The sequence below is a fragment of the Chiloscyllium punctatum genome, chromosome 45 (assembly GCF_047496795.1).
Source record: "Chiloscyllium punctatum isolate Juve2018m chromosome 45, sChiPun1.3, whole genome shotgun sequence".
Lineage (NCBI taxonomy): Eukaryota > Metazoa > Chordata > Chondrichthyes > Orectolobiformes > Hemiscylliidae > Chiloscyllium > Chiloscyllium punctatum.
In genome coordinates, this window is record NC_092783.1 from 13,579,320 (window position 1) to 13,591,313 (window position 11,994).

The window sequence follows — 11,994 nt, forward strand, 5'->3', positions numbered from 1 at the left end:
ACTATCACTGATTAATTGCGTTGAGTTTTCAAACAAACCTAGCAGTTAACTGTCAATCAGTATTAACAAGAACAAAGGCAACACCTCAACCCATCACTTGCTGACCAATTAATATTCTCTTGTTATGCAGTATAGATATTGATTCATGACCGATAAACCTAAATGCCATTTTCCTGCACTATCCTCATATTTCTCATCTTTATTATCTACAAACCTAAATTTCCATGCTGCACATCAATGAGTGAGCTACAACAATCTTTAGCGAAAGACAATTCTAATCTATCATAAATCCATGTTGACTCTGGCCAGATTACCAACCCCCATCCAAGTGTCCAGTAAAAAGCAGATTTGAATATTCCCCCAATTACAGAATTCAGACTAACAGGTCTATGATTTACATTCTCCTCTCTCCCTCCTTTCTTAACTTGGAGATTACATTTTCCAGCAGGCATTATTCCAAAATTGACAGAATACTGGAAGATGAAAATTTTGATAGCTACCTTTCTCAACACTTTGGGGCATGGATCATTACATAATGTTTTTTAAACTAGCAAATTCTTTCACTTCATTTTTACAAGTCCCTTGGATCTCTGGGAGGTTCCTTGCATCTTCCTCTGTAAAGACGGAGCATAATTATTGTTATAAACTGGAGGTTAGCCTCCCTTCTGAGAACTAAAATCAAATCACCCAAAGGGGAGCACCTCACCCTGTAAACTGTTAAAACAGTGTGAGAAGGGGTGTAATCTGTTTAGTTAGCAACTCCTAGTAGGCAAGATTTGGAGATGCTAGTGTTGGACTGGGGTGTACAAAGTTAAAAATCTCACAACACCAGGTTATAGTCCAACAGGTTTAATTGGAAGCACACCAGCTTTAGGAGTGCCACAACCACCTGATAAAGGAGCAGCGCTCTGAAAGCTAGTGTGCTTCCAATTAAACCTGTCGGACTATAACCTGGTGTTGTGTGGTTTTTAACCTAGTACATAAGTAAGAGATCCCGGATGCTCATTTTACAACCCTCAAATGACAATTTATCCAACTCTAACAGTGAACAAATTAACTAAACTATTAACAGACTAAACAATCCCCCTCTAACTACTAACTATTCCCAAAGAACGCAAGATTCTAATAGCATGCTTTTCCAATTAATACAAGTTCCACTTATATAACAATAGAATTTAGCCCCTCAAAATTACAGCCAGATTACACAGCTTCTCAAACTTTGTGTCCTCTCCACTGATCCTTCCATCAGGAAGTTCTCTCTGTAGATTCTTCTTTCAGAATTTTAGATGGTGTGCCGCGGTGTACCATGGTAAAAAAGTGGTGCTTTCTCTAAGAGCAGAGAGCTGTTATCTCTTAACAGATGGCAGTTGGCCCTCTCCTAATTTTCCAAATACCCATTTATGCCCTTGATGACCTATCAATTTTTGGTTCTAGGCTGTCAAAACCATCAGACTTAAATTTAATAGGTTTTTAGTAGCCGGGGGCCTAATTTAAATTGGCTAAATTTAAAAAGACTATCTTGTTAAAAACTGCTACTTGGTCTTTCAATAAAAAATGTTTCAATACAGGCTCTCTCTGCTCCGACAAACTTTAAAGCAGTTCACAGACATTCATTTGAACTCTAATCACCGAAAAACCCCATCTTTTAAAGAGACCATGCAATGCTTTCCCCATTTTACAATTTCCCACACACCAACTTCGCAACATTATTTAGCCTCTCTACCACTTTCCTACTTTCCCAGCTATAAATATGTATACACAAAAGGAATGAGTCATGGTTAATGGGTCTGGGAGAATTAACATCAGTTAATGGTGACCATAATAAGTTGGCAAGTAGTTGGTTGTGATAGCCCACATGATGAAAAGGCCTGGTTTGTGGGAGTTGGGGCAAGGACATGGAAAGTGGTACTCAGGCCTGAAAAGTACTGCATTTTTGTATAAGGATATAAAAGAACCTAATACTGATTTATAGAGGCCTTACTATACTACTTACTGGACATGTTGCATGAACATTTCATCTAAACTGGTTTTATTTCTAAAGCCCATGTCAAGATTCAAGTCCCATGATTACTCTAACATCTTTACTGCAAATAGTTATAATAAAAAATAAAAGTTACTGAGGACAATGAATTACTTCCACTCATCTTTTCTGCCCTTTGTTATTGCTCACCCCACCCATACTGATGCTGTTCTTGCTGTTTTTAGCCAAGGTCCTTCCTCATGACTGTCATGTCATTCTTCAGAGTTAAGCACCAATCCCAAGTTCTCGACTTGTATCTCTTGTCAATGCATGGTATTCTGGAATAGCGAGATCCTAAACTCTGTTCACCACTCTAGTACATCTTCATAATTGTTACCAGATCCAACTTTTGTACCTCTATTGAGTCAATAATTAATCCATCTTGGTTAGAAAGACTTCCCACATTCAGATAACAGCACTGTCAATTTTAAGTTTATAACCACTTGATTTTATCCCAATCACCGATGCACTGTTCCTGTCACAGACTACATTTTGAAAAGAAAAATCAAATAACTATGTCGGTCTTACTATTTCTTTGGATTTTTAAATTCTCCCTCATCTGTTAAACTTAAGATCTTCTCTTCAGCTCAAGTTTGTCACTTTACCAAGGAACTGCTCTCAGTATGAAATAATGGAGCTCATTCCAACAAAGCAGCTCCCTCCCCCTTAAGTACTTTATTAGCATCCTTTGAGTCAAAGTGCTGTCTACTACAAGCCACAGAGTCAATTCTAATTTGTTTAGCACAATTAGCATGTTGCTCAAACAGCAATCCAGTCATGACCATCTTGGGAGCTCTTATTAAATTAGACACTGGCTCCTCAAAGTTCCTCGGCTATTCCTGGCTCCTGTTAGACCATAACAACTGGATCATGCCCCTCCCACTCCAAATTAATCTCCTCTAGGGAGGAGACATCCTTAATGCTGGTCAGGCATGCAACAAGAACGAACATGACTATCATCTAATATAAGCACTGTATTGGTTTATTCCTCTCTATTTTTGATTGTGGACCAAAATGAGAAGATAACTGGTTTAAAAGCCAAAGGCGGTTGAAGGATTACTGCAATTTTTTAAAACATTACCTGATACGGATTGTGAGCAATTAGTAAATGGTTGTTGGTTCATGCAGTGCGAAAAGCCTAGTTACAAACAAGCTGGAGCCAGAGGGCTGTGTGTGAATGGAAATTTAACTGATAACAAGCAGCTGAATGGTGTGTGAAATGGTGACCAATATTTGATGACAAAGTCCTACTGCAAAAATGTGATTGTCGCCCACAGTATCAGAGCAGCGTGGGGTGTAAATATTTGGGGCAGAAGCCATCAGACTTTTGAAATAAAAAGCATTGCCAAGCTTGAAGATAGTCTGTTTATTTCCCGTCATCAGTTGCTATGATTTTCAATTATTAAGTCAGAGACCTTTATAAAAATGTAAATGAGCCTTCTTGTGCCACATGTAAACAAGTACCTAGAGAAAAAAGTAAGTTTGAGATCCAGAGGTCTCATCAACAAAAGGATTATCTCAGCAAACCCTGTGAACACTGTCCACTGAAGCAGTCTTGCTGGTCTTTCCCTCACTTTGTAACACCCAGGATTTGACTGTCCATCTGAACCGGTCTGTATGTGCATAGGGAGGACATTTACTAAGTTGATTTATGTTTTAATTAGTGAAGTTAAACGCAGACAGTTCATACTTGTTTATCTGCAGTTCAAATCAACTTACTTGTAATAAAGTCATTTTAGTCAAATGCAGAAACCTGGTCCATGCTTTCTACTTACTTGGGTCTGAAAAACAACTAAATTTTGAATACTGTGTAGTTTTTAATAATTCATTAACTTTGGTAGTGACATCTCCAGGAGTAGCAGGACTTCATTTCCAATGCATGACCTCAGTGAAGCAGAACACTAATTTCCCATCACCTAGTAACCAGTGAGCAGAAAATTAACTGAGTCAGCCACACAAATGCTACAATTTCCAAGCATTGTACAGAGAGTGACCCACCTTCTCTCACCATCCAAAGGCATAAAACTGGCTGTGATGACATCTTTTCCACACGAGCAAAATTCCAACAATACAAGAATCTCAACTTCATTAGGACACTATCCACATTATAAATGTTTACTTTTACCAAAAAACACTGGGTCTCGCATGTACTATCCACAAGATGCATTGCAACAACTCACCAAGGACAGCAAACCCTTGAGGTTCCCCTTCATGTCTTTCCTAAGTGGAAATTTATTATTGTAAAACTTGGTCAAAATCCTACAAGATTGCAAAATCCATAGGAATAACTTCACGAAACAAAATGCATGCTTAGTGGCAGTGGCTCAGTAGCACCTTCTTAATGTAATAGAAGTTGAGTAAAAAGTGCTGGCTTGGGGAGCAATACCCACATCCTGTGAAAGAATTTAAAAAAACTAAATATGACTTCGTATCCATACCATGTCCTTGGTGGTGCTGATGCCCAGATCTGATGGACTCTGGCTCTCAGAGAGTGACTGCATTCCCCTATTTTTGATTGGTCCAAGTTGGGTCTGATGTGATCCAGTGGTGACCAAATAATTCTCCAATTTTGTCAATACTGGCTCATTTTGATCTGTCTGCAACGCTAACACAGGAAGTAACAACAAAAAAAAAAATCAGAACTACCAACACCACAAATTACAAACTAAATTTAATAATACTAGATGTTACAATATGGAGACAGATAGGTGAACCAAATCAGACGTTCTGCCTCTGCACTGGCAACACAGTAAAATTATAGCAAAGACCTCCCCAAATAGTTACTCCAACGGTTCATAACCAGAGTTTGCAAACAATTATGTTTCTAGACATTGGTTTTGTAGTTAAAGCATTTAACTACTTATTAAATACACACTAACTTTAGCAAAGTGAAAACCAAACATGACAAGCTGAAAGGTATCTTTGCTTTAAACCCATTAGCTCTCATTCAAAACAAAAGAAAGACAGGTAGATAAATAAATATACAGTTAGGGGACAAGCAAAACAACAAAACTGGCCAGATTACTCAATGGCTTTCACTAGTGTTGTTTAACATGCATATAAAAAAGGACTCCATGGCTGCTTTTCCCGAAATGTTGATCAAAGTTACCTTCAGTTCACCCAACAAAGGCAACAATACTTCAAACGCAGCTTTCTACTGAGTTGTCAGAACCTAATGTATCACATTAGGCAAGGAGCTTTCAACTTTTAATACAATTTCAGTAGCAGCTCAAAACTACTCAAAGTTGAAAAAGAAACTTAAAATTCTAGTTCCACTTTGATAGGCTGACCAACTCAATTACCATTCAACAACCACTGTCTGCTTGAATTATAGGGTCTCTTCCAGACTTGGAATCCATCCCCAGGAATTGATTTCATTAATAGCCAACTTCTTGAACATAATGCTTTTCCCAGGTTACTCTATATGTTAGAACTTTTCTGATCAAGGATCAGCTCGCAATTAGCTTCCAGGCCACGTCTCACAAACAAAGCTTGTTTGATCTGTTCTTCTCCTTTTACGAATTGTCCTAAAGTCCCCCAGTAATTTCCAGTTCATAATTCAAAACTGAAATAAGAATTAAACAATGAAAAATCATTGAGGGCTTTAACACAGGCTGCAGTGAATCGAATACGACTATTTCCCTGATCAACCATTTTTCTTTCAGTGAAAATAGGGAAAATGTTGATTAATTCACATTAAAGACCTCTAATAATTGGTAAGGTAAATACTAGTTAATGATACCACACAAATACCACAAGACTTCAAATTATAAAGGACTACAATTATTCTAATGTTCTAGTCATTGAAAGGTAGTGGATATTTGTGAATCATTGAAATATATCTCGCATGTGAAAGGAGGTTATGAATGTTTTTACATTAATCAATTCCTTATCACAACCAAGACGCTATTTGCTTACTATCTGAGAAGGCCAGCAATTTCTACTGGTCTCCTATCCTGAAGGCAACGATCAGTGACAAGAATAGCAATATCTAGGCTTTTCATCCGTTAACAATTCCTTGATATTAAGTAAAGATTCCCCCATTTCGAAAGAACAGTTTGACGCCTCTCTTTCAAAAACAAATACACCTTGATCTCCTCCATCATGCAGACAACCAGATTTCCAACCTACCCTTCTTTTCCAAACTGCTTCATGTTTTGACTGCAGCCCAACCCTCAAGACATGAACCCAGTTTCCCTTAAACGCCAACGTGATTCTCTCCAGTTTTTCACCAGAGTCAACACTGAAGTGACAACAAAGATCACAAATTGCAGTCCATCGTAAATGTAACAGCTACTCTCTTTTCTTGCAGCCCCCAACACAGTTGACCAAAGTATCCTTTAACACCACTCTGATACCATCCAGCTTGGCAACACTGCCCTCACTTGGCTCTACTCAGCAATTTGACTATAGCAAGAACATCTCTAGCGTAATACCTGCCAGCATTCTGAAAACAAAACCACTAGCCACAATAATCTGTTGGCACAATAGCCTGAAGCTTGCTTATGTATCCAGTTCCAAATCTCTGTATAATTAATTCTCAATGGTTCAACAGTTTCCACTATCAGGTTATGTGTTTATCTAACATTTGGTGTTTAATTCCCTACATGCAATATTACTGGATCAAAGCCACCACCTTCAGACTGCCATGACAATTTGTGTACATTTCTGACTGATAATATCAAACAGAAGCAGACTATTTTCACCTCAGCATTCTATTCCAAAATGAAGTTCCCCACTCCGATCCAGCACTGAGCTCACCTCTTTTCACCTCCATGTCCAACTATCCCTATAGTGTGGCCATTCAGTCCATCAAGTCCACAACAATTCTCTGAAGAGCCTCCCACCCAGACAGCACCCTCTCCCCTAACCCCACATTTACTGTGGCTAATCCATGTAGCCTGTCCATCCATGGGCAATTTAGCAAGGCCAATCCAGTTAACCTGCATATCTTTGGACTCTGGGAGGAAACCGAAACAGGTACAGGAAACCCATGCATATACAGGAAGAATGTTCAAACTCCTAATATTAAATTTCTCTGCTCGATGATTAAAATTGTTCATTGCATATCCTGTCAATCACAGCTCAAACATCTGCCTTTTTCTAAATTAACATTGCCACTTAAATGCACTTCTGAGAATACCAATACTTAATTAAGTTTTCACTTGTGTATACAAAAACCAAGTCCAATTCAATTGGACATTCTAGTAACTAATTCAAGTGTAGATAATAGGGATAGAGATGTAAAGATCTCAAGCACACAGACTAGATTCAAAAAGTTAACGACTTACCTCTTATACAAAAAGTCCCATCATCAATCCGCTGAACCATAAGGCGATCAACATCAAGATGCAGAGGTACAGGACCAGAAGATGTTGCATATATTCGTGGGCCATCATCCTTTTCATAAGAAGAGTTTAACGCAAGTAAGTATTTCATATTCCAATAATGCTCATTGGTTTAAATTTACAGAAAAAAGCAGATTGTAAAGCAGTACCAAGTATACATTGATTTTACTACAATTTTACTACAATTTCCTCATCGGATTAATAATCACTAGATAAAAAGGACAGTCAAACCTAGTGTTTATATTCCATGTGAGTGTTCTCCCATCCCTCTTCATCTAACTCCATCAACATAATATTCCACTTCTTTCTCCCTCACGAATTTAACTAATCTATCCTTAAAACACAACTTAAACTAATCACCACAACTACTCCGAAATATACACAGTGTCTTACAATCTAATCAAGGTCTGGGTGAAGAAGCTTTTCTTGATTTATCTTTATTGAATTTATCAGTGAGTAGTATCTATTCTCCCAGCTTTGAAATCACCAAGTAGAAACATCAAACTCTTCCAGAATCTAGATGAGACCCAGACAGTTCAATTTTTGCTGATGGGTATTCTCAATTCTTGTGGGAGCTTAATAAAGCCTTTCTTGCACTATTTCACAACTTTTCCATAAAATGGAGACTAAAATTTTCACTGTACTTGATGTGGTCCAAACCAAGGTTTGACAAAATCTTAAAATAATTTATCTGCTTTTCAACTCTGACACTCTGGAAATTCACTCCTGCTTAAGCAACAGGTCTTATTAATCTGGAATCACAACTTTGATTTGTGAATCTGTGTCCTAGAGGTTATTTACTGTAACTAAATTATACACTTATTTCCAAGGTCTGTGTGACCTTATTCTTTCTACTATCTTTCTTAGCTGTACTCAAGTCATTTGACAAATGCTTTAACTGATCAAGTTTAATGTCTTGCTCCATTTTATCACAGTCTTGACTACAACTCCTAATTTAGTGTCATCCGTAAAACCTTTTAAATCGTAACTTTTGGTCCTAGACTCTACATTCTTCATGTGAACAACAGTGGTTCCCATTCAGATTCCTATGAACATCACTTCAACTAATTGCCATTTGAGTAACAAGCTTTAGCCCCAACTGTCTTTTCTGTATTTTTAAAAACTTGTTATTTGCCCTTTGACTCATGTCTGATTCGTAGTTAGGAGTCCTTTTTGGAACTACTTTAAAAAGCCCAACTCTACTAGCTAAATTAGATTACATTTTGTTATTTTTCAAGAGAATTCAAAATAGAGCCAACTCCAATTTTCAATGCTCTGACCAATAAAGGAAAGCATACCAAACACCTTCTTCACTATCCTATCTGCCTGCGACTCCACTTTCAAGGAGCTTTGAACTTGCACTCCAAGGTCTCCTTGTTCGCCTAGCACTCCGCAGGACCTTAGCATTAAGGTGTATAAGTCCCACGAAGATTTGCTTTCCCAAAATGCAGCACCTCACATTTATCTAAATTAAACTCCATCTGCCACTCCTCAGCCCATTGGCCCATCTGATCAAGATCCCAATGTAATCGGAAGTAACCTTCTTCACTGTCCACTAAGCCTCCAATTTTGGTGTCATCTGCAACTTACTAACTATACCTCTTATGCTCACATCCAAATCATTTATATAAATGAAGGAAGTAGTGGACCCCGCACCGATTCTTGTGGCATGCCTGGTCACAGGCCTCCAGTCTGAAAAACAACTCCCCACCACCACCCTCTGTATTCTACCTTTGAGCCAGTTCTGTATCTGAATGGCTAGTTCTCCTTGTATTCCATGAGATCTAACCTTGCTAACCAGTCTCCCATGGGAAACCATGTTGAATGCCTTACTCAAGTCCATATAGATCACAGCCACCACTCTGCTCTCATCAATCCTCTTTGTTACTTTTCCAAAAAATTCAATCAAGTTTGTGAAACATGATTTCCCATGCACAACGATTAGCAAGGCAGAACCATTTTTTTTTGGGACGCTGATGACACTCAATACTTGCACCTGCTGGATGATTTTCTGTTGGAATTTTGATTATAGAATTCCATTATTTGTCGTGTAATGTCAAGTTGGAATCATTCTGATTCCCTTTCAAGTAAAATAAATAATTTAATTGATAACTGTCTCATACCTTCAGAGTTAATCTACAGTTAAAAAGTTCTATCTTCATTGGAATCACTTCTGGAATGGTCTCATCTTCCAAGAACGGGCCCAGATTTGTGAGAGATGACATCAGCAGCTCTGCATTGTAATTATTGATGTGGAATTCCAGAAATCCATTCTTGACAGCAAGGGGAGAGAGAACTGCTGAGTGGGGACCTGATTCAAATCTCAAACACACAGCAGGTTGGGTTCTCTTGGACTCCAGAGAGCACGCTTTCTGAAAACCTGTTTAAAAAAAAAGTTTTAAAAAATTGAAAAATCTCTCTGTAAAAAGGAATGCTTCAGAACTTTATTAGATTGAAGAGAGAGATGTTTAATAAAGCTAAAATAATCTGACCATCACTGTTTATGATGCAATGACCTGGAACTCTGATAGGAACATAGACTGGTGACTTCAAAAAGGAAATCAGATGACCACTTGAAGACTAACTTGTCAAGCTAGCAGGATAGAGCCAAGAACAAAAAAGGGACTAACTGATTTTCTGTATGGAAAGCCAGAATAAACATTTAGCTTAAATGATTGATAACAGCACTAAGAGTGATAATCACTGGATTTGACATTACTGATAATAGTTTGTATGTGTGCACCTTTAACTAATCTAAGAACTCTCCATGTCTCCCAAGGCACTAGCTCTGGCTAAGATCCCAGGACATGTGTCATAAGATCTCCTGGAAAGCTTGTCCTGCTTATAACATGAAAATACATATCTTTCCAAATGTGGAGTAGGCATAGACTTTAAATCACTGAAGTTGACATTAAAATCATATTTATTTAGTCACAAATCACGCAACACCAGGTTATAGTCCAACAGGTTTAATTGGAAGCACACTAGCTTTCGGAGCGATGCTCCTTCATCAGGTGGTAGCGGACACTAGGTGGCACTACCACCTGATGAAGGAGCGTCGCTCCGAAAGCTAGTGTGCTTCCAATTAAACCTGTTGGACTATAATCTGGTGTTACGTGATTTTTAACTTTGTACACCCCAGTCCAACACCGGCATCTCCAAATCATATTTAGTCACAGTAGCTAATTCACCTGAAAACAAGTGCAATAGATATACAAAAGATAATCATATTAACAATCAACATACTATCAACAAACATCCCCCTTCATTTATATGTGACATAATTTGATTAAATATTCAAAAATAATTCCAGAGTAAAATGAACAATTTGGATTGTGTGAAGTAATGCAACCTAAATAAAAGGAAATTAAAAATTAACCTTGTGTTGTGTTGTTTTGTAATAGGTTCTGGGTATTTTCAGTGTCAAGATCTTTTTCAGTTTCTGCGAGCTCTTTCTATAAAATGAGCAATTTAATGTGAACTACTTCTCCATAGCCAACAGCTTTATCCGAATGCCTAACAAATTTACCAAAAATTCATACCAAATAAGCAAATGTTTACTGTTGCTTTGCATGAAGTGGAATAGCAAAGAATAAGTGTTAAATGCCAAGTAAACAAACTATTCATTAAGAATTTTATGTTTAAGATTGATATTAAAAAAGTGCAATAACTGTTATGCCAGTAAAGAGATAGTTAGATTCACTCCTATTAAAGATGGTCAATGCTAGGCATTTGTATGGTGGGCATATCACTTGCCAGTTGCCAGTTTAAACCTGGATATTGTGCAGGTCGTGTTGCATTTGGATACAGACTGTTTCAATATCGGAGCCACCGTGAATGATGCTGAAAGTTATTGCAACAGTGAGCATCCCCACTTCTGACATGATAGCAGGAAGGACATTGATGAAGCAGCTGAAGATATAAAACTTCTTTGTGAAACTATTTCACTCTGCAGAAGATTTAGGAATTCAAGTGGTCACTTCAATTCAAAGAAGAAATGCAGAAGGAGGACCATCGACCTTCCATGTTGGGAATGAAGGTTTGTCCTTCCAACTACAATTATAAATGGCTTCATAGAAGATGAACAATGAATCTTTCAGTAAAACCCTGTCATTTTTTTTCCCTTTTGATTTAGCTCCTGAGTAGAATTGTAACTTAATCAAAAGAGCTCTAATAAAATTACTAGAAGATTGAGTTACCATAACTACTATTAATTGAATTATTAACAGCAACTCTGCTTCGTGCTTCTCACCAGTTGTACGGCTACTTAGAAACTGCTGCACTCCCAAGTTGCCCAGCTGATCAGGAATCACTTCTTTTGCTTGAACACCAATGAAAAGATCATCACCTTTTATGTCAATTCCACAATTCAAGTCAAATACCTTCAGCAACAATACAGAAGCCTGGAAAAAAAGCAACAAATCAGAGTGTGAATTTTAAAAATGTACATGAAGAACTTGAACCATGCACCAAGCAATTCTATATTCATTCCATTGTCAAAGGTTGCTAAGTATTCGGTCAGTGGTAGTTTAAGCATAGAATTATACATCACAGTAGGTGGCTACTTGGTCTGTTAAAAAGGATCCAATTTGCCACCTGTTTCTGCTATTTCCCTACAGTATGACC

General features: G+C 37.7%; 1 protein-coding gene across 3 annotated transcripts in view; it reads right to left on the reverse strand.

Moving 5' to 3' along the window:
• Positions 1 to 11,994, reverse strand: part of bltp3a (bridge-like lipid transfer protein family member 3A) — a 125,088-nt gene that overhangs the window by 7,302 nt on the left and 105,792 nt on the right. For 2 of the 3 annotated variants that reach the window (XM_072563302.1, XM_072563301.1), the window contains exons 17-20: positions 11,621 to 11,771; positions 9,492 to 9,748; positions 7,312 to 7,420; positions 4,459 to 4,625 (exon numbers count right to left, since the gene is read on the reverse strand). In XM_072563302.1, the coding sequence (XP_072419403.1) occupies positions 4,459 to 4,625; positions 7,312 to 7,420; positions 9,492 to 9,748; positions 11,621 to 11,771 (684 nt within the window). Of the gene's footprint in view, positions 1 to 4,458; positions 4,626 to 7,311; positions 7,421 to 9,491; positions 9,749 to 11,567; positions 11,772 to 11,994 lie in introns of those variants that run through there. The other variant, XM_072563303.1, reaches the window with a different exon arrangement.